The sequence below is a fragment of the Oncorhynchus clarkii genome, chromosome 11 (assembly GCF_045791955.1).
Source record: "Oncorhynchus clarkii lewisi isolate Uvic-CL-2024 chromosome 11, UVic_Ocla_1.0, whole genome shotgun sequence".
Classification (NCBI taxonomy): Eukaryota; Metazoa; Chordata; class Actinopteri; order Salmoniformes; family Salmonidae; genus Oncorhynchus; species Oncorhynchus clarkii.
The window spans coordinates 23441244-23464690 of NC_092157.1; the positions used below are offsets into that span (position 1 = coordinate 23441244).

At 44.1% G+C, this 23447-nt stretch overlaps 1 protein-coding gene across 3 annotated transcripts in view; it reads right to left on the reverse strand.

Moving 5' to 3' along the window:
• LOC139420397 (phosphodiesterase 1C, calmodulin-dependent a) overlaps nt 1-23447 on the reverse strand; it is a 120323-nt gene continuing 96876 nt past the window's right edge. For 2 of the 3 annotated variants that reach the window (XM_071170453.1, XM_071170452.1), the window contains exons 13-18: nt 22527-22647; nt 13569-13595; nt 9187-9362; nt 8436-8735; nt 7823-7900; nt 1-365 (exon numbers count right to left, since the gene is read on the reverse strand). In XM_071170453.1, coding sequence (XP_071026554.1) covers nt 184-365; nt 7823-7900; nt 8436-8735; nt 9187-9362; nt 13569-13595; nt 22527-22647 — 884 coding nt within the window. In that variant the 3' untranslated portion in view covers nt 1-183. Of the gene's footprint in view, nt 366-3537; nt 6876-7822; nt 7901-8435; nt 8736-9186; nt 9363-13568; nt 13596-22526; nt 22648-23447 lie in introns of those variants that run through there. The other variant, XM_071170454.1, reaches the window with a different exon arrangement.

Sequence of the window (23447 nt, forward strand, 5' to 3'; positions counted from 1 at the left end):
CACTTCCTCTTTAACTACTATATATAAAATCAGAATTGAATAATCTATTGTCTAGGTACAGCTTTGCCTTGTCACCAGTATAAGTTTAAGTGAGAACAACGTGGGTTGCAACGTCTACAGATGTCATTTCCCGTGAGGTCGCTTCCTGTGAGGTCTCTTCCTGTGAGGTCACTTCTTGTGATGTCACTTACTCCAGCGCAGGGAGATGCTTTGAAGCTTCCTGACTCTGCTCCTGGGGTCGATGGGCCTGCCCTCGGTTCTCTCCCTCTCTTTCTCTCTGGAGGGTAGTGCCAGGTGAGAGTTGGCACAGTAGCTGGGTCTCTTGTAGTAGCGAATCAGGTCATAGCCCTCCGAGCCTGACAAGTCTGCAAGAGAAAAGGTCACCATGTCAGTTGTCAGGGAAAAACCATCGTCAAGGTTTTTATTTTGTTTATTTTTATTTGTTATTTTTTATACATGGTCACATCTCTATCCTCATATGCAGATACAGTATATGCGTATGTGGTGCAAACCTGAGTTAAAATACTATTTAAGGTATTTCAATTACTTTCAAGTATTTATTTTTGAAAGACAAGTAGTTGAATACTGGAATGTATTTGGAAATACACCTGGAAAGTATTTGAAAATACTTAAAAACACTGACTCAAATACACTCCTATTTTCAAATCCAGACATTTGAAAATAGTATTTGAAATAAGTCATTGAAAATACTTTCAAATAGGAGGCTATTTATAGGAAATTATTTGAAAATACTTTCAAATATTTCCAATATAAGCAGTTGATTCAGTCCACATTATTTGAAAATACTAAAAAAACACAGCAAATAATTTGTTAAATAACAAATAACGAAATACAAATGTATTTGAACCCAGATCTGATGTGGTGCTATCTATTGTTTATTCTATTATTTTGTAAACCATTGTAGGGTACTTTTATGGGTTATTCTGTTATAGGTAGTCTGGTGTTAGACCTCACACATACAGTACTGACAATACAAACATCTTGTGTGCTTACTACATAATAGGTTTTACAAAAAGTTTTGAACTGGACACAATGAAGACACTGAGTCATGATCTGAGCCCTTTGAGTTCAGATTTATTGTCACAACAGTGCACTAACGTAGCGTTGGAACAAACACCACCACATGGCCTGCTGCACAGTTTGTTCTTGGTGTGTGATCAATAAAATCTTCAATTCAAACAAAATAAGACAAAAAAAGTGGGAAAAAACACGAGGACAACCGGTTTGATGATTACCAAATGAAACCCCTTTAAGCAATACTCACAGAAAAAAAGTCAACATTGTTATGGCTTCAAATACATAAAGTAAGTGCTGTGAAAAAGTATTTTCCCCGTCAGATTTTCTGTATTTTTGCATATTTTTTACACTGAAAGTTATCAAATCTTCAACCAAAACCTAATTTTATATAAAAGGGACCATGAGTGAACAAATAATAAACCATTTAGACATATTTATTTATTAAAGAACGTTTCAACACCCAATGCCCCCGTGCGAAACAGTAATTGCCCCCTTATACTCAATAACTGGTCATGCCACCTTTATCTACAATAACTGCAACCAAATGTTTTCTGTAGTTATCAATTAGTCTCCCACAGTGAGCGGAGGAATTTCGTCCCACTCCTCCATGCAGAACTGCTTCAACTCAGTGACATTTGTGGGTTTTTAAGCATAAACGGCTAATTTCAGGTCCTGCCACATCTCAATGGGTTTGGCCGGCAGGGATGTTCTTGTCCCATCGCGCACTAGCGACTCCTGTGGCGGGCCGGGCACAATGCACGCTGACATGGTCGCCAAGTATACGGTGTGTCCTCCAACTCATTGGTGTGGCTGGCTGCTGGGTTAAGCGGGCGTTGTGTCAAGAAGCAGGGCGGCTTGGCAGGGTCGTGTTTCAGAGGACACACGGCTCTCGACCTTCGCCTCTCCCGAGTCCATACGGGAGTTGCAGCGATGGGACAAGACAGTAACTACCAATTGGATACCACAAAGTTGGGGAGAAAAAAGGGGTAGAAAAATATAAAATAAATATAACAGAATTAATGGTTTCTTCAATGATAGCAATGCATCCAGGTCATGATGTAGCAAAGCATCCCCAAAGCATCACACTACCACCACCATGCTTGACCGTTGGTATGAGGTTCTTAATGTGGAATGCTGTGTTTGATTTTCGCCAGATATAACAGGGCCCATGTCAGCCAAAAAGTTATACTTTTGACTCATCTGTTCATAGGACATTGTTCCAGAACTCTTGAGGATCATCCAGGCGATTTTTTGGCAAACTTGAGATGAGCATTCATGTTCTTCTTAGTGAGCAACGGTTTCCACCATGCTACTCTGCCATGAATCCCATTTTTGCCCAGTGTATTTCTGATGGTGGAATCACAAACACTGACCTTAGCCGAGGCGAGAGAGACCTAGATATCCCTGGATGTTTTTCTAGAGTTCTTTGGAGAGATTTTGGCAGGACGGGCACTCCTGGGAAATTCACTACTGTCCCAAACATTGTCCCGTTGGACAATATGGCTCTGATTGTGGTTCGGTGGAGCCGCAGAGCCTTAGAAATGGCTTTGTAACCCTTTCCAGACTGATAAGCATCAACAACGTTTTTCTGGAGGTCTTCAGGAATTTGTTTTGATCGTGGCATGATGTGCCTCTAAAACCTGTGCTCTGACAAATTCAATCTGATGGTAAGGACCAAAGTTAGTCAGATTTATATTAGGCAGTGCTGGCCCAAATCAGGGCTGGTTGTTAACCAAAGGACTCAAACAGCTGACTGTAATTATCCCTTTAATTGGGTGAAATTAACTGGGGGGCGGCAATAACTTTTTCACACCTGAAGAGTGCATGTTTGGTTACTTCATTTTTTCTCTCAGACTCCCTCTATATACCACTACAACCAGCGGAGGCTGGTGAGGGTAGGACGGCTCATAATAATGGCTAGAACGGAGCAAAAGGAATGGAATCAAACACATGTTTAATGTATTTGATACAATTCCACTTATTCAGCTCCAGCCATTACCACGAGACCATCCTCCCCAATTGAGGTGTCACCAACCTCCTGTGACTACAACCCACAAAAAGATCTGACCAAATTCATTGTGAAAATGTGCAATACTGCAGAAAATCAGACAGGGCAAATAGTATTTCACGGCACAGTAAAAAAAACTGAAATAAGGGGATATATGTCGGAAACAAAACAAAACAAGATGAACATGGTTTCGTCTGTAGTGATTTCATCCCAGGGTTTGCTGATGAGTTGGTCATAGAGAAAGTGGGGGTCACAGAAATGACTATACATACTGGCACTACTAAACCGTGTGCCTCGAATTTACTGTACTGGCAATAGGTTGTTATCAATAACGCCATACTTCGATATCAACCTATACTAACCCCTAGCAATAGAACATAGAAGCATACTGCACTTCATATACCCACTCACACACCAATTCACAAAAAACTATGATCTATAGATTCTATACTCACCTATCACCTATCAGCTTATCCTCATTTACACATTTAAACCCTTCACACACAGTATGTTGACCGATCAAAATGTAAATATCTGACAATATATGACGCTGTTTCAGGAAGGCATGAGATTGCTGGTTTTGAGTTGAAGTAAAGGGAGCGCAAATTCACAAAGATTGCATGTCATAAAATAGTAAACGAAGGCGTGAGAATGGGGCCATAAAAATGGGTCTGTGCATGTTTTTACGTTCTCCAGGGATTCTTCACTATGACATTGTTCCACAGTCCAGATAACAGGCATGACTAAGTACGATTTCGAATGACAGAACTAGTACCACAGGGTAGCGGTCAGATACAAATATATGTAATGGTAAAAAAAAAAAAAAAAAAGGTAACACAGACCCTATCCCTTTGTATCACAAGAAACAACATGGAGAAATCATGGAAAGGGATAGCTGCCACAGAGTATTTACAATCACTCAACACTGACAAGATCTTGTGCTGAAATATGTCACAAAAGCTTGCAAGCTAGCTAGATTGAGACATATAGACTGTTCTACAGGGCAACACTGAAGTGAGTAGTAAAGACATATCTATTTTAAGGCAAAGATTCTTCCTTCTGGAGCAAAATAAATCATTTTGAGGAGCTTAAAACAGAAGTATTTACCCTTTTGTAGATTGAGTTTTATTTGAACTCTAGCATATCTATAATATCTGTTGTTTTTCTATCTTTGGTCAAGGCAACAGGAATTTCTACACAGTGAACCTGGAGGCCATTTTGGAAAACCCCAAAGATGACCCAGTCAATACTGTACATGTACTATAAGTCTGCTTCTTGAACACAACATTAAATATTTTGATTCTTTACTTTCTACATTTCATTACGTGTAGTAACCTAGAGTTTGTTCTGTTTGTTTTGTTTTCTGTGTTTTACTTTGTTTTTGACATATAATAATTCTGTTAATGCTAAATTAATTTATTAACACAAAAAAACTGAAATTATATTTACATGCTGTGAATGATTTGTAGAAAACGTATGTATTGGTAAATCAAGATGGATCAATCGGATTCCACGTTTGTTCAACAAAGTTTTCACATCACAGTTGAACGTTGAGTGGGAATTAACTGACTCTCTCAACCCAATTCTTATCCACATGCTGGAAAACTCTCATGCTTTGTATACACCAATGCATTTGATAAAGAAAGACTTGAGGATATGAGGATATTGTGTTGAGCTGCAGTCTCTTAAAGTAAAGTCAGAAGAAGTCCTGGAGTTGAAGTGCAAAGCGCAAATAACCAACTCATAATGACAAATTCACACTACTTTGAAATAATGAAACATTAACCCACTCATCCATGTCATTGAGTAGCAGAGATTCAGCAGAGACACTGTACATCAGAAGTCTTAGAAACGTTACTTCTCTCTGTCGACCACATTAAGACATTCAAAATGAGAACTATACACAATAATTCATAAATAACATAGAAATGTTATGTACAATAAATACATATTATACTCTGGCAACCAGGGAACTCCCCTAGCTAGAAATACCACGAACTAGAGAAAAAAGTAAGCAACGAAACCTAAGCACACATATGCAGTATATTTTGGCATTGTAACATGTTATAAACGGTTTATATCCCCCGCCCCGTAAAATGAATATGGTTGTTGTGCCTGGCTTAATAACAGTCGAATGATGTCATCACAATAACGTTTTGATGGTTGGAAATCAATCAAACCTGCACTGTGGAAAACATAAATCACCTACAGTACATTGTAAAAAATAATAACATGACATACTATTTAGAGACAACTTATGAATCAATCATGGTTCTCTGGACATAGTTACTTTTTTCTTTAGATTTACAATAAACATATGGGAATTCTAATGCTAGAGAATCATAGGTCAACACAATACATCATTATATTTATATACATTACCGTACACAATATTGTTTCTTAGTATTACTAAATATGTGTTATTTCTCTCTAAGAAGACGTTTCAATGATGAAGCCAATACGTTTCAGATTTCATATTTAGATTGTATGTTAACGGGTAACCATGACTTCATTTCACTTTATGTGATGTGTGCTAGTTAGAAAGTGCATTCTAGTTGCAAAATTAAATGGAAAAGCGAAACAAATCTAACAATCATTTATCTTATATATTTTACGTATGCAATATAAACAAGACAAATGTCGTTGTACTTTACTCATGTACATTTCTCATTGGGGCGGCAGGGTAGCCTAGTGGTTAGAGCATTGGACTAGTAACTGAATGGTTGCAAGTTCAAATCCCCAAGATACAAGTCTATCATTTTGCCCCTGAACAGGCAGTTAACCCACTGTTCCTAGGCTGTCATTGAAAATAAGAATTTGTTCTTAACTGACTTGCCTAGTTAAATAACAATTTATTACACTGGTGGAAATAATAAAAACAGTTCTATGTCACCAATCTTTCAACACCCTTCTTAAATTCGCCGTTGTTTACATTTTGCTCGACACACACAGATGCACATCATGTACAAACACAGAGAGGTCTGAAGGTCCAAATGCAAACCAGGCCAATCTTCTATCCCCCAGAACTTTGCTGTGATGAGTAGGAGCAGAGGAAGATACACAGATCAAACTGAAAGCTCCTCTGGGAGGGCCTAGCTAGTGTGGAGGCCAGGGCAACACAGGGCAGCACTGTCCTGTCCTTTAGCCTTACCCTCTCATGTACCAGCCTGTGCATGTGCTTGCCCCTCTCCAGTTGGAAGAAAGAGCCAATAGGTCCATCATGGCTCAGGAAATGGCAAAGGTCGCAATGTTTGTGCTAATTTGAAACCAGCACATTTACCATGGTAACACATGGACCGGCAAGTTCCACTTTGATTTGGGAGAAAAAAAGTGGACGGAAAAGAAGGATTCCACCAGAGACAGACACAAGTGGAACTACACTCTTAGAAAAAAGGGTTCCTAAAGGATTCTTCAGCTGTCCCCATAGACAGAAGAACCCTTTTTGGTTCCATGTAGATCCCTCTGTGGAAAGGTGTTTTACCTGGAACCAAAAGCATTCCACCTGGAATCACAAAGGGTTATTAAAGGGTTCTCCTATGGGGACAGCCGAAGAACCCTTTTAGGATCTGAATAGCACCTTTTTTTCTAAGAGTGTAGTGTTGAAAAAAAAGAATACACCAAAATAAAAGCAGTACACATCCAGCAGAGGGCAATCTGGAACATTAGACAGAGAGAGAGAGAGGTGTCCCCTGGTAAATTAAGTCTTTGTTGGGGAACTGAATGGGCAGTTAGTTTGGATTGGACGTAGGAGCAGCCACCACTGCTGCAGCCGCTAGAGACGCAGGTAAACTGTCATGGTTACTGTCATCAGAATCCTCCTCTTCTGTATCTGTGGGAGGGGAAGAGGACATATGGCACACTTAAAACTTCCTGCTCCAACTTCCTGGTCTCCTGGACCGCTGCATGGCATGCTGGGAAGGGGGAGGGGTTAATGACAATATAGGCTGTGATCCACAGCTAAGGCGAGGCTGATGCAACAACCAATGGTTGCGTGCCACGTTATCGGCTTTGACATCGACTGGCAAATTGCTATAACATATGATGTGGTTAGCTGATACTTAAATACCTATCAATGTGTTATAAGATCTGTCAGGCGTCAGCAACGTCTACGCTCGTGGAGGTCTGTCGAAATGACAGGAAAGCTGTAGGTACATTATGACCCCAAAAATTGTACATGGTCAGTTTCGTAACTGAGGTTGGGGGTGACGGTTTTGAGAGCCAGTTGTCAAAGTGTGTTAACAGCTAAATGAGAGCGATTGTGTTTGCTCGGAAGAATCTCTTTGAGTTTCAGAGATAAGTCTGATAACAAAAGAACATGTTATGTATAGAGGGACAATGACAAAGTCCCTGTCAGGCTGGAACAAGACTGTAGATAATGATCATTGAACACACGGTCACCATAGTAACGCGAAGGACAGACTCAGGGGAAGGGATAAAAGAAATCAAGGATAGAAAGAGGTTGGCTTTGAGAGGGAGGAGGTGGTGGAGGACGGCAGGGGTGAGTGAGAGTGTGAGTGACATTAGACATGTTTCCACAAGAGAGTCAGTCACAGTCCTGTTGCTGTCACATCATCGCCTTAGTCAAATCATTTTTTTTTTCTGGAGAGAAACTCGAATTGCAGGACGAAACTACAATGTTTTAATGTGATTTTTCCATACCTTGTCATAACCGAAACTGCTTGTTTTCTACTCTTCGCTTTAAAAAGAGGAGACGTGTATTTGATTGTGGAAACGTAGCTAAGGTTCGCCCTGAGGGGAAAGAAAATGCTGTTTTACCGTCAGAGGTGTTTTTCTCACTGTCATCATCTGAGCCAGAGTCAGTGTCAGGTGAGTCTAGGTCCTCTGGGACTTCCCCTGGAGTCAAATAAAACACTGTCATCAACCATCACAATGCCCCAGCACAAACCAAGCCAGAGACCACTGTCCACTAGATGCCTCACACATCCCCCAGACAGACAACACTGATTAAACAAAATAGTCACTGAGTATATAAAATACAGACTTATTGAAGAGAATAAGGAAGTGACATGTTCATAGTAGTCACGAATGTTGACACCACTGAGGATATGATTTCAAAATGCAATTTCAAAATCATTTTACATGCATAATTGACCAGCAGAGGGCACTCTTTTACAACAAAATCATCAGGAGAGCAGCCAAGGATTCGGCAAAGACATAATCTTCCACTACCATTTCTGAAGCAATAGCAACAACAGTTGGAGAGCACCAAGAAGACCACCAGACAAACTGACTCAAACTTACGGTCCACCATATTCTAATCACTACTTGGCACTTTCAGTAGATGCTGTTCACAACTTCTTTAAACTATGAATTATAAATAGAGAGCATATCTGTAGGAGCCTGTAACTGACTGTAAACTAACACGTACCGTTTTGCACTTGCTGGTTTTTCTCTGTGCTGGTGCTGCTGGTTTCAGGCTCCTTGGGGTCCAAGTGATTCAGCCCCGGTCCCAGGCCTGATGTTGTTGTGGTCCCGACGGCCCCCCCTGGGTCCTTATTCCCTTCCTCCTCTTTGGGCACTTCCTCCACCACTTCCTTTTTCTCTCCCTCTGCTTGTGTACCTTCCTCATCTCCCTCTTTCTTTTCTTCCTTCTCTTCTGTCGTTCCAGGCTCTGTCTCCTCCTGCGAAGCCTTCTCCTCTGCTTCCCTTTTGGTTTTCTCCTCCAGATCTGTCAGAACAAAAACATATTTTGTATGTGTGAAAGAGCCGTACTCCACCTACTCCCTAACCCACTGAACCCCCAGCCAAGCCCTATCCTGCGTAGGGTGCCTAATGTATATCTTAGCTGCTTGGATCTTCATTTCCTCTTGTCCTAAGACTGACAATACTTCCACCTCATGGCCTTGGACTGATCATTCCCATAACCCACCTATTTTTTTGTTTTGCTTTACCATTAGCCTCCTGGGTCTCCATTTCTCTCGGTTCTGGTGCACCTCTTTGTTCCAGGACCAAACCCACCCTGACAAGCCCTCCCCTGCCTGGGGCTCTTCTGTACCTTTTGCCTCCTATGTCTTCCACTTCTCATCCTCCTCATTCTGTCTCATACCCTACTCCCCCAACCCACCAACCCTGCCAGACCCTTCCCTGTGAGGGGTTGAGGGGCCCTAGCCCCAGTGTACCTTTAGCAGCCTGGGTCTTCCATTTCTCTCTGTTCTGGTGCACCTCTTCGTTCCAGGTGGCCTTGAAGCCCTTATAGTCGATGGTTCCCGGGGAACAGTTGAGTGTTCCGCTGCCCTCTGAGCCTGTACTGATCACACTGGACCGCTTCCCATCCCCCACTGGAATACTGTTTAGACTGTATACAAAGAGAGACAAAGAATGTCATTCACCTGGCCTGTAACACACACCGTACATACCTACTGGGAATATGGCCACAGCAGACACTTGATTCCACAGTGACTTAAACCACAGAACAGTGGTTGCATACATTGGATATGAACCCTGCAGGAATTGAACCCACCACTGTGGCACACTTCTCTGACTGACCTGTCATACACCAAGCAACGGATTGAACTACTGAGAATCTATTGAGATTCTACAGAGGGATTATATTGAACATGTGATTGGACATCACAGCCATGCTTAATGGATGTCTGAACTGAAAAACCTCAATTTGAGACATTGACGAAATGAGGGTTTTACAGCCCAGTGATTCTAGTACCACTATAATCACCCTGCGTGTGTATAATGAGCATTATATACATAGACAGATGGACTGGGTTGCAGAGGCTGGGGTAAGAAGAGGAGGTGGACAGATGTGTCTGTTTGCAAACACGATCTGCAAGTGTGTGTCTAGCGGGCAAAGCTGGTTGGAATGACGTCATTACAACCACTTTACAACTAATGTGCGTGTGTGTGTGTTAGTGTGTGTGTTTGCGTGTGTGTGTGTGTGTGTGTATGACTGTTTGTGTATGACAGAGAAAGAAAGTGAGGAAGTGTTTAAGCCTCTTTATCCAGATATGCCTCGGAGAAGGGAGAGAGAGAGAGAAAGAGAGAGAGAGAGAGAGAGAGAGAGAGAGAGAGAGAGAGAGAGAGAGAGACAGGGAGACAGGGAGAAAGAGACAAATCAGGGGTAAGGAGGAAGTTGGAGGGAGGGATGGATGAGCGTTCCAAGTAATGTTTATAATCCTTCTATTCTGTTGATGATGATGCATGACTTTGTTGATGTAACAGCAGGACAGTTGTTGATCCCAGCTGATGTTGTCAGGCCTATGTGTGTGTGTGTGGGGATGTGTTTAACTATACTTGAGGGGACCAGAAGTCCCCACAAAAATAGTAAACAAACAAAAATGTGACCACCTCGGGAGATTTTGTTGGTCCCCACAAGGTCAAATACTATTTCTCTGATGTTTTGGGTTAAGGTTAGAATTAGTGTTAGAATTAGGTTTAAGGTCAGGTTTAGGAGCTAAGGTTAGTTTTAGGGTTAGACTTAGGAATTAGGGTTAGGTTTCAAATCAAATCAAATTTTATTTGTCACATGTGCCGAATACAATAGGTAGACCTTACAGTGAAATGCTTACTTACAAGCCCTTAACCAATAATGCAGTTTTAAGAAAAATATGTGTTAAGGAAGTATTTACAAAAATAAATAACTAAAGAGCAACAATAAAATAACAGTAACAGCCTATACACAGCGGGTACCGGTACAGAGTCAATGTGCAGAGGCACAGGTTAGTCAAGGTAATTGAGGTCATATGTACATGTAGATAGAGGTAACTACCCTCTGTAGTGCCTTGCGGTCGGCGGCTGAGCAGTTGCCATACCAGGCGGTGATGCAACCAGTCAGCACTTGATGGTGCAGCTGTAGAACTTTTTATGGATCTGATGACCCATGCCAAAACTTTTCAGCCTACTGAGGGGGAATAGGCCTTGTTGTGCCCTTTTCACGACTGTCTTGGTGTGTTTGGGCAATGATAGTTTGTTGGTGATATGGACACCAAGGAACTTGAAGCTCTCAACTTGCTCCACTACAGCCCCGCTGATGAGAATGGGGGCATGGTCGGCCCTCCTTTTCCTGAAGTCCACGATCATCTCCTTTGTCTTGATCATATTGAGGGAGAGGTTGTTATCCTGGCACCACACTGCCAGGTCTCTGACCTCTTCCCTATAGGCTGTCTCATTGTTGTCGGTGATCAGGCCTATCATTGTTGTGTCGTCAGCAAACTTAATGATGCTGTTGGAGTCGTGCTTGGCCATGCAATGCTGGGTGAACAGGGAGTACAGGAGGGGACTGAGCACGCACCCCTGAGGGGCCCCCGTGTTGAGGATCAGCGTGGCAGAAGTGATGTTACCTACACTTACCACCTGGGGGCGGCCCATGCTGAGCTGTAGTCAATGAGGTGCTGTAGGTGTTCCTTTTGTCCAGGTGGGAAGGGGCAGTGTGGATTGGAACAGAGATTGCTTCATCTGTGGATCTGCTGGGGTGGTATGCAAATTGGAGTGGGTCTAGAGTTTCTGGGATAATTGTGTTGAAGTGTTGATGATGACCAGCCTTTCAAAACACTTCATGGCTACAGGCGTGAGTGCTATGGGTCGGTAATCATTTAGACATGTTACCTTGGTGTTCTTGGGCACAGGGACTATGGTGGTCTGCTTGAAACATGTTGGTATTACAGACTCGGTCAGGGAGAGGTTGAAAATGTCAGTGAAGACACTTGCCAGTTGATCAGCGCATGCTCTGAGTACATGTCCTGGTAATCTGTCTGGCCCTGCGGCCCTGTGAATGTTGACCTGTTTAAAGGTCTTACTTATATCGGCTACGGAGAGCGTGATCACACAGTCGTCCGGAACAGCTGGTGCTTTCATGCATGCTTCAGTTTTGTTTTCCTCAAAGCGAACATAGAGGTCGTTTAGCTAATCTGGTAGGCTAGTGTCACTGGTTAACTCGCGGCTGTGCTTCCCTTTGTAGCCCGTAATTGTTTCCAAGCCCTGCCATATCCGAAGAGCGTCGGAGCCGGTGTAGTAGGATTCAATCTTAGTCCTGTATTGATGCTTTGCCTGTTTGATGGTCGTTGGAGGGCATAGCGTGATTTTTTACAAGTGTCTGGGTAAGACTCCGGCTCCTTGAAAGCGTCAGCTCTACCCTTCAGCTCAGTGTGGATGTTGCGTCTAATACATGGCTTCTGGTTGGGGTATGTGCGTACGTCACTGTGGTGATGACGTCATCAATGCACTTATTAATGAAGCCGGTGATTGATGTGGTGTACTCCTCAATGCCATCGGAAGAATCCCGGAACATATTCAAGTCTGTGCTAGCAAAACAGTCCTGTAGCTTAGCATCTGAGTCATCTGACCACTTCCATTGCTTGTAAGCAAGAATCAGGATAATAGAGTCATGGTCAGATTTGCAAAATGGAGGGCGAGGGAGAGCTTTCTACGCATCTCTGTGTGTGGAGTAAAGGTGGGGGGATTTTCCCCTCTGGCTGCACATACAATATGCAGATAGAAACGAGGTAAAACGGATTTAAGTTACCATGCATTAAAGTCCCCGGCCACTAGGAGCACCGCCTCTGGATGAGCATTTTCTTGTTTGCTTATGTCTTATACAGCTCGTTGAGTGCGGTCTTAGTGCCAGCATCGTTTTGTGGTGGTAAATAGACAGCTATGAAAAATATTAATGAAAAGTCTCTTGGTAAATAGTGTGGTCTACAGCTTATCATGAGATATTTTACCTCATGCAAGCAAATCCTAGAGACTTCCTTAATATTAGATTTTGTGCACCTGCTGTTATTGACAAATAGACACAGAACTCCACCCCTTGTCTTACCGGAGGCAGCTGTTCTATCTTGCCGATGCACAGAAAACCCAGCCAGCTGTATGTTATCCATGTCGTCGTTCATCCACGACTCGGTGAAACACAAGATATTATAGTTTCTAATGTCTCTTTGTTAGGATAGTCTTGATCGGAGCTCATCCAGTGTTTTATCCAATTATTGTACGTTAGATAATAGTACGGAAGGTACAGCTATGGTTACACACTCGCCGTCGGATTCTAACAGTGCACCGCGACCTATGTCTCCTATATCTCCATTTGTTCTTCATGCGAATGGGATTTGTGCCCTGTCCGGTGTCGGAAGTAAATCCTTCCTGTCCGACTCGTTAACAAAACATCTTCGTCCAGTACGAGGTGAGTCATAAGAGACGGTGGCAGAAACATTAAGTTCAAAATAAGTTACAAATAACTTTAAAAAAACACACACAATAGCACAATTGGTCAGGAGCTTGTAAAATGGCAGCCATTTCCTCCACCGCCAATAGAACATGTTTTTCCTGGTTAGGGTTAAGGTTGGGTTTTCGTGTTAAGGTTAGGGTCAAGGTTAGGGTTAGGGTAAGGATATGGGTTAGGGGTCTGGGAAAATAGGATATTGAATGGGATTGAATTGTGTGTCCCCACAAGGTTAGTTGTACAAGACTGTGTGTGTGTGTGTGTGTGTGTGCAAGCAAGTGTGAAATAACATTTGTGTTATTGTCTTATCAAATCAAAGTACAATGAGATGCTTACTTGCCAGCTCTCCTCTCAGTACAGCAACTAAAAAGAAATATAAACAAATATGAAATAAAAAATCTAGTAAGAAATACACAAGCATCCAGTTAAAAAGAAGAGGCACATAAAGAAATATACGTCGTTATATGAGTTATTTACACATGGTGGAAGTGGTGTGTGCCTGAACACGCGTGTTAAAACTGATCCTCATGTCTTTAGAGCCTATGGAAATGTTCAGAGCTGACCTGGGCTAAGTATCAGGCCCATCAAAAGGACACTGGTGATAATGTTAAAGGTCCAATGCAGCTGTTTTTGTTTTCAATTGAAATGGTAAAAAAAAAAAAAATCATAAGTAGCTTCTTAGCTAAGAGCAATTTCTCAAGCAAGAATTTTGCTATGACTGTCTGGGAGTTGTCTCAGTGGGGAGGGGAAAACTTCAAACTAGCTTTGGAACTTTCTTTCTTTGGGACGGCAGGTAGCCTAGTGGTTAGAGCATTGGGCCCGTAACCAAACGGTTGCTGGATCAAATCCCTGAGCTGACAAGGTCATTCTGCCCTTGAACAATGCAGTTAACCCACTCTTCCCCAGTGGACAATCATTGTAAATAAGAATTTGTTCTTAACTGACATGCCTAGTTAAATAAAGGCTCAAATTATTGCTCTATTAACACATTAACAGCCTGGTAATGTAACCAGGTGGGCCATAACTCTATCCCACAAAAACAGGAAGAGATTTCAGGCTGTTTTTTCAAACAGGTCTTACACTAAAAGAGCATTATATTATATTCACAATTTAACAGTATTATTCCAACCACATAGTGTGGCCAGTTTATTAGGTACACAACACGTTCACGAAAATGGATCGCATCCAGTTACTGTTCGATTGAACATTAGAACGGGCAAACGAGTGACCTAAGCAACTTTGAGCGTGGTAAGATCATCGGTACCAGGCACGCCAGATCCAGTATCTCAGAAACGGACGCCCTCCTGGGCATTTCAGATAGATGTACCTATTAAACTGGCCGGTGGTGTCTATAAAACAGAGCCAAATTATGTTTTGGACTGCACTGGGCCTTTAAGAGCTGAGTACTCAGTATGAAGCTCATCAGTGTGTGAATAAATGGCACAATGTAGTGTTTGCATGATAAAAACTACAGCAACATGGTCCATAATGGATGACCATTAAAGAGCAGAATAAAGGGAATAAAGAGAATGGAGAGATTACTAAGTGCTACAATCAGCCTGTACCCTTCAACCACCAGACACTGGCTGTCAACTAGTCACCATGGACGTATTATCCCAGACCATTTACTCTATTCTAACTGTCAACGCTGTCTGTGTCTGTTGACTCTTAGTGTGTCTCACTCAGACTGACTAAAACAGAGATGAAAAGGAGTCATTCATTCCAGGAAACTACAGCTGATGTGTACAGCCATAGGACTACTAGTGCATCTTTGCATGACGAGAAGTATTTTATTTTATTATTTTCAGCCACTTACACACAAGCACGTGCACACGCGCACGCACACACACACACACACACAGCCATACGTGACAGAGACCAGTCAGTGGAGACACAGCCATAGAGCCTCGGGCAGGAAATTAGATTATAATTACTCATACCAGCTGACATGTTGTTCAGCTTCATTTAGTTATCATTAGACAGACGACTGGAGGACCCCCGGCTTGTTATTTTTAGAGCATCACTGCGTCCACATCCCAAATAGCACCTTATTCCCTACATTGTGCACTACTTTTTTACCAGGGCCCATAGGGCTCAGATCAAAAGTAGTGCACTACACAGTATGTAGGGAATCGAGTGGAATTTGGGATGCAGCCTGTATCTGAAGAACAGCCCAGTCTCTGATGTGTCAATGTATGTTTCTCCATGTTTATTTCATCTCCCTAGGAGTCATATAAAGGATGAGATTTTAAATGATGTTATAGATTCGCCAAGACATTTGATGAGCATGTCATCTTCACATCTGTCTGCTTGGTTGCACTCTAGATAACATCACCTGCAGTATATCATCATCACTCTCTAGACCAATCAATACACGTGATGCACAGGGTAAATATGAAGGGTTTGATTCAAAACATAATAAACACATTTTTTTTTTTTTTTTTAAGTACATGGTTCCCTTTCAGTGTGTATGAGTTATGGCTGTTATCACGCTTTAAAACGTTTACTTTAGATGTGATTTAGAATGTGTTTTTTTTGCAAAACATGATATCCAACACAGTTTCTGACCAAAATGTGCTACATTCAGTACCATCTGTTTAGAGTTTCATGAGAGTTGGGACATTGAGGTTTCTGCATTATTATGTATTTACACGACACTACAACCACAGATAGAACAATGAGACAGATATTTCACCAGATGTATAAATGTGAAGCATCTGGTTGGTGTTTCCACTCACTTCCACATATGGTGGTGAGAAGAAACCCAGTGGCCGGCAGTGGCTGTGCGAGAAGACGGAGCAAGATGGATTTTGGCCAACATTCTGCTAATTTTCTCATCAATGAAACATTTGATCCCAATACAGTTTTCTGTTTCCAAAACTAAAATCTGCTACGAACAGTAGACTAAGTTTTGTGGACTTTACCCTTCAGCAAAGTTTCTAAAAGTTGCACTGTTCAGAGGGAGTGCAAGGGCGGATTTAGTTATTCCACACGTGCACTTCCCAGAGTAAACATTCCCTAATGGAAATATGCAAATACATGCTAGAACGGCCAATAGGCCCTCGCTAGCTTGTGCTTGGCTCTGCCCACCTCCTTGCTATGCCCACTATGATTAATTTGCTCCCATTGGAAACGACAGGCTGGGGTCTATCTTGGGTTGGTTATGAAAATCTTTGCTACAACATTACAGTATATGGCAGCCATGTTAGCTCCCATTAACAGAATGAGCATTATGATGCATTTAGCCTACATGACAGATACAAATTCTAGTTGCTTAAATGCCCAAAAAGAAAACACACATTGTTCACCCTCTGGATACTGTTACGGTGCGTGAATGAGGACCCAAAAGCGAATTAACTTAAACAGAGCTTCTTTAATTACCAAACATAGGTAGGCTCAGACGGACCGGCAGATTCCGACAGGACAAGACAAGGTTACAGCAAACATGACGACAGTCTGGTTCAGGCATGAAACACAACAAACAAGAATCCGACAAGGACAGGAACAAAAACAGAGAGAGATATAGGGGACTAATCAGAGGGAAAAGGGGAACAGGTGGGAGAAGGGGTGACGAGGTAGTCAAGAGGAGACAAGGAACAGCTGGGGGAAAGCGGGGGAGAAAAGGTAACCTAACAACGACCAGCAGAGGGAGACAGGGTGAAGGGAAAGGACAGAGACAAGACACAACATGACAGTACATGACAGTACCCCCCCACTCACCGAGCGCCTCCTGGCGCACTCGAGGAGGAAACCTGGCGGCAACGGAGGAAATCCTCGATCAGCGCACGGTCCAGCACGTCCCGAGAGGGAACCCAACTCCTCTCCTCAGGACCGTACCCCTCCCAATCTACGAGGTACTGGTGACCACGGCCCCGAGGACGCATGTCCAAAATTCTACGGACCCTGTAGATGGGTGCGCCCTCGACAAGGATGGGGGGGGGGGGGGGAAGACGAGCGGGGGCGCGAAGGACGGGCTTGATGCAGGAGACATGGAAGACCGGGTGGACGCGACGAAGGTATCGCGGAAGAAGAAGTCGAACTGCGACAGGATTAATGACCCGAGAAATACGGAACGGACCAATGAACCGCGGGGTCAACTTGCGAGAAGCCGTCTTAAGGGGAAGGTTCTGAGTGGAGAGCCAAACTCTCTGACCGCGACAATATCTAGGACTCTTAGTTCTACGCTTATTAGCAGCCCTCACAGTCTGCGTCCTATAACGGCAAAGTGCAGACCTGACCCTCTTCCAGGTGCGCTCGCAACGTTGGACAAAAGCCTGAGCGGAGGGGACGCTGGACTCGGCGAACTGAGATGAGAACAGCGGAGGCTGGTACCCGAGGCTACTCTGAAAAGGAGATAGCCCGGTCGCAGACGAAGGAAGCGAGTTGTGGGCGTATTCTGCCCAGGGGAGCTGTTCTGACCAAGACGCAGGGTTGCGAAAAGAAAGACTGCGTAAGATGCGACCAATAGTCTGATTGGCCCGTTCTGCTTGACCGTTAGACTGGGGGTGAAAGCCGGAAGAGAGACTGACGGAAGCCCCAATCAAACGGCAAAACTCCCTCCAAAATTGAGACGTGAATTGCGGACCTCTGTCCGAAACGACGTCTGACGGAAGGCCATGAATTCTGAAAACATTCTCGATGATGATTTGTGCCGTCTCTTTAGCAGAAGGAAGCTTAGCAAGGGGAATGAAATGAGCCGCCTTAGAGAACCTATCGACAACCGTAAGAATAACAGTCTTCCCCGCTGACGAAGGCAGTCCGGTGACAAAATCTAAGGCGATGTGAGACCACGGTCGAGAGGGAATAGGAAGCGGCCTGAGACGGCCGGCAGGAGGAGAGTTACCGGACTTAGTCTGCGCGCAGACCGAACAAGCAGCCACGAAACGACGCGTGTCATGCTCCCGGGTGGGCCACCAAAAACGCTGGCGAATGGAAGCAAGCGTACCCCGAACGCCAGGGTGGCCGGCTAACTTGGCAGAGTGAGCCCACTGAAGAACGGCCAGACGAGTAGGAACGGGAACGAAAAGAAGGTTCCTAGGACAAGCGCGCGGCGACGGAGTGTGAGTGAGCGCTTGTTTTACCTGCCTCTCAATTCCCCAGACAGTCAACCCGACAACACGCCCCTCAGGGAGAATCCCCTCGGGGTCAGTGGAGGCTACTGAAGAACTGAAGAGACGAGACAAAGCATCAGGCTTGGTGTTCTTAGAGCCCGGACGATAAGAAATCACGAACTCGAAACGAGCGAAAAACAGCGCCCAACGCGCCTGACGCGCATTAAGTCGTTTGGCAGAACGGATGTACTCAAGGTTCCTATGGTCAGTCCAAACGACAAAAGGAACGGTCGCCCCCTCCAACCACTGTCGCCATTCGCCTAGGGCTAACCGGATGGCGAGCAGTTCGCGGTTACCCACATCATAGTTACGTTCCGACGGCGACAGGCGATGAGAAAAATACGCGCATGGGTGGACCTTGTCGTCAGAGAGGGAGCGCTGAGAAAGAATGGCTCCCACGCCCACCTCTGACGCGTCAACCTCGACAACGAACTGTCTAGAGACGTCAGGTGTAACAAGGATAGGAGCGGATGTAAAACGATTCTTGAGGAGATCAAAAGCTCCCTGGGCGGAAACGGACCACTTAAAGCACGTCTTGACAGAAGTAAGGGCTGTGAGAGGAGCTGCCACCTGACCGAAATTACGGATGAAACGACGATAGAAGTTCGCGAAGCCGAGAAAGCGCTGCAGCTCGACGCGTGACTTAGGGACGGGCCAATCAATGACAGCTTGGACCTTAGCGGGATCCATCTTAATGCCTTCAGCGGAAATAACAGAACCGAGAAATGTGACGGAGGAGGCATGAAAAGTGCACTTCTCAGCCTTCACAAAAAGACAATTCTCTAAAAGGCGCTGGAGGACACGTCGAACGTGCTGAACATGAATCTGGAGTGACGGTGAAAAAATCAGGATATCGTCAAGGTAAACGAAAACAAAGATGTTCAGCATGTCTCTCAGGACATCATTGACTAATGCCTGAAAGACAGCTGGAGCGTTAGCGAGGCCGAAAGGAAGGACCCGGTATTCAAAGTGCCCTAACGGAGTGTTAAACGCCGTCTTCCACTCGTCCCCCTCCCTGATGCGCACGAGATGGTAAGCGTTACGAAGGTCCAACTTAGTGAAAAACCTGGCTCCCTGCAGGATCTCGAAGGCTGAAGACATAAGAGGAAGCGGATAACGATTCTTCACTGTTATGTCATTCAGCCCTCGATAATCTATGCAGGGGCGCAGAGACCCGTCCTTCTTCTTGACAAAAAAAAACCCCGCTCCGGCGGGAGAGGAGGAGGGGACTATGGTACCAGCGTCAAGAGCTACAGACAAATAATCTTCGAGAGCCTTACGTTCGGGAGCCGACAGAGAGTATAGTCTACCCCGGGGGGGGGTGGTTCCCGGAAGGAGATCAATACTACAATCATACGACCGGTGTGGAGGAAGAGAGGTGGCCCTGGACCGACTGAACACCGTGCGCAGATCGTGATATTCCTCCGGCACCCCTGTCAAATCACCAGGCTCCTCCTGTGAAGAAGAGACAGAGGAAACAGGAGGGATAGCAGACATTAAACATTTCACATGACAAGAGACGTTCCAGGAGAGGATAGAATTACTAGACCAATTAATGGAAGGATTATGACAAACTAGCCAGGGATGGCCCAAAACAACAGGTGTAAAAGGTGAACGAAAAATTAAAAAAGAAATGGTTTCACTATGATTACCAGAAACAGTGAGGGTTAAAGGTAGCGTCTCACGCTGAATCCTGGGGAGAGGACTACCATCCAGGGCGAACAAGGCCGTGGGCTCCTTTAACTGTCTGAGAGGAATGTCATGTTCCCGAGCCCAGGTCTCGTCCATAAAACAGCCCTCCGCCCCAGAGTCTATTAAGGCACTGCAGGAAGCTGACGAACCGGTCCAGCGTAGATGGACCGACAAGGTAGTGCAGGATCTTGAAGGAGAGACAGGAGTAGTAGCGCTCACCAGTAGCCCTCCGCTTACTGACGAGCTCTGGCCTTTTACTGGGCATGAAGTGACAAAATGACCAGCGGAACCGCAATAGAGACAGAGGCGGTTGGTGATTCTCCGTTCCCTCTCCTTAGTCGAGATGCGGATACCTCCCAGCTGCATGGGCTCAGCACCCGAGCCGGCAGAGGAAGATGGTAGTGATGTGGAGAGGGGAGCGACGGAGAGCGCGAGCTCCTTTCCACGAGCTCGGTGACGAAGATCAACCCGTCGCTCAATGCGAATAGCGAGTTCAATCAAGGAATCCACGCTGGAAGGAACCTCCCGGGAGAGAATCTCATCCTTTACCTCTGCGCGGAGACCCTCCAGAAGACGAGCGAGCAAGGCCGGCTCGTTCCAGCCACTGGAGACAGCAAGAGTGCGAAACTCAATAGAGTAGTCTGTTATGGATCGATTGCCTTGACATAGGGAAGACAGGGCCCTGGAAGCCTCCTCCCCAAAAACAGATCGATCAAAAACCCGTATCATCTCCTCCTTAAAGTCCTGATACTGGTTAGTACACTCAGCCCTTGCCTCCCAGATTGCCGTGCCCCACTCACGAGCCCGTCCAATAAGGAGAGATATGACGTAGGCGACACGAGCAGTGCTCCTGGAGTAAGTGTTGGGCTGGAGAGAAAACACAATATCACACTGGGTGAGGAACGAGCGGCATTCAGTGGGCTCCCCAGAGTAACACGGCGGGTTATTGATTCTGGGCTCCGGAGATTCGAAAGCCCTGGAAGTAGCCGGTGGATCGAGGCGGAGATGGTGAACCTGTTCTGTGAGGTTGGAGACTTGGGTGGCCAGGGTCTCAACGGCATGTCGAGCAGCAGACACTTCCTGCTCGTGTCTGCCTAGCATCGCTCCCTGGATCCCGACGGCTGAGTGGAGAGGATCCGAAGTCGCTGGGTCCATTCTTGGTCGGATTCTTCTGTTACGGTGCGTGAATGAGGACCCAAAAGCGAATTAACTTAAACAGAGCTTCTTTAATTACCAAACATAGGTAGGCTCAGACGGACCGGCAGATTCCGACAGGACAAGACAAGGTTACAGCAAACATGACGACAGTCTGGTTCAGGCATGAAACACAACAAACAAGAATCCGACAAGGACAGGAACAAAAACAGAGAGAGATATAGGGGACTAATCAGAGGGAAAAGGGGAACAGGTGGGAGAAGGGGTGACGAGGTAGTCAAGAGGAGACAAGGAACAGCTGGGGGAAAGCGGGGGAGAAAAGGTAACCTAACAACGACCAGCAGAGGGAGACAGGGTGAAGGGAAAGGACAGAGACAAGACACAACATGACAGTACATGACAGATACAATATATCGGCTGTGTGATAGGCACAATACAGTTGAAATAAATAGATTATTTTTATATTTATTTATTTATGTGATAATTGATCATTTATTACACGTAACTGTTTAAAACCCAATCTGGATATATTTTCTATTGGAGCTCTGCTGTATCACATTTATTTACCTCTGGATACATAGCGTTTATTTACCTCTGGATACATAGCGTTTATTTACTTCTGGATACATAGCGTTTATTTACCTCTGGATACATAGCGTTTATTTACCTCTGGATACATAGCATTTATTTACCTCTGGATACATAACGTTTATTTACCTCTGGATACATAGCGTTTATTTACCTCTGGATACATAGCGTTTATTTACCTCTGGATACATAGTGTTTATTTACTTCTGGATACATAGCGTTTATTTACCTCTGGATACATAGTGTTTATTTACCTCTGGATACATAGCGTTTATTTACCTCTGGATACATAGCGTTTATTTACCTCTGGATACATAGCGTTTATTTACCTCTGGATACATAGCGTTTATTTACCTCTGGATACATAACGTTTATTTACCTCTGGATACATAGCGTTTATTTACCTCTGGATACATAGCATTTATTTACCTCTGGATACATAACGTTTTGCCACAAAACATGATTATTTGTCTCTCTAAAATAATACCTTGCAATATCTTTGAAACAAAATCACCTTTGTCTTCTCTCTAGCCCATGTCATGGTAAGATGAACAAATAATAGCTCTATCTGTTTCACAAGATGTGTGTTCAAGTTAATTTACAAACACTTCAAGAAATTGATATATCACATTTTGGAATGTGTGTGTACAGTATGTGTGAGTGCGCGTGTGTGCATGCGTTTGTGTGTGTGTGTGTGTGTGTGTGTGTGTGTGTGTGTGTAATAAGGTCAGTGTGTTGACAATGTCACCTGGAGCGTCTGAACCCAGCCAGGCCGGAACGAGACGCCTCGTCGATCAGTGGCGTCACAATCTTCTCTGTCATGTCTGAGAGGACTGTGAATGTGGGCTCCACGATGAAATCAATAAATCCTGAGGGAATGAGAGACATATAGAACCACTGAGATCTATCTATCTATCTATCTATCTATCTATCTATCTATCTATCTATGTATGTACTGTATGTATGTATGTACGTATGGTATCTATCTATCTATCTATCTATCTATCTATCTATCTATCTATCTATCTATCTATCTATCTATCTGTCTGTCTGTCTGTCTGTCTGTCTGTCTGTCTGTCTGTCTGTCTGTCTGTCTGTCTGTCTGTCTGTCTGTCTGTCTGTCTGTCTGTCTGTCTGTGTGCGTGCGTGCGTGCGTGCGTGCGTATGTATGTATGTATGTATCTATGTATCTACAGTGCCTTGCGAAAGTATTCGGCCCCCTTGAACTTTGCGACCTTTTGCCACATTTCAGGCTTCAAACATAAAGATATAAAACTGTATTTTTTTGTGAAGAATCAACAACAAGTGGGACACAATCATGAAGTGGAACGACATTTATTGGATATTTCAAACTTTTTTAACAAATCAAAAACTGAAAAATTGGGCGTGCAAAATTATTCAGCCCCCTTAAGTTAATACTTTGTAGCGCCACCTTTTGCTGCGATTACAGCTGTAAGTCGCTTGGGGTATGTCTCTATCAGTTTTGCACATCGAGAGACTGAAATTTTTTCCCATTCCTCCTTGCAAAACAGCTCGAGCTCAGTGAGGTTGGATGGAGAGCATTTGTGAACAGCAGTTTTCAGTTCTTTCCACAGATTCTCGATTGGATTCAGGTCTGGACTTTGACTTGGCCATTCTAACATATTTTTGAATCATTCCATTGTAGATT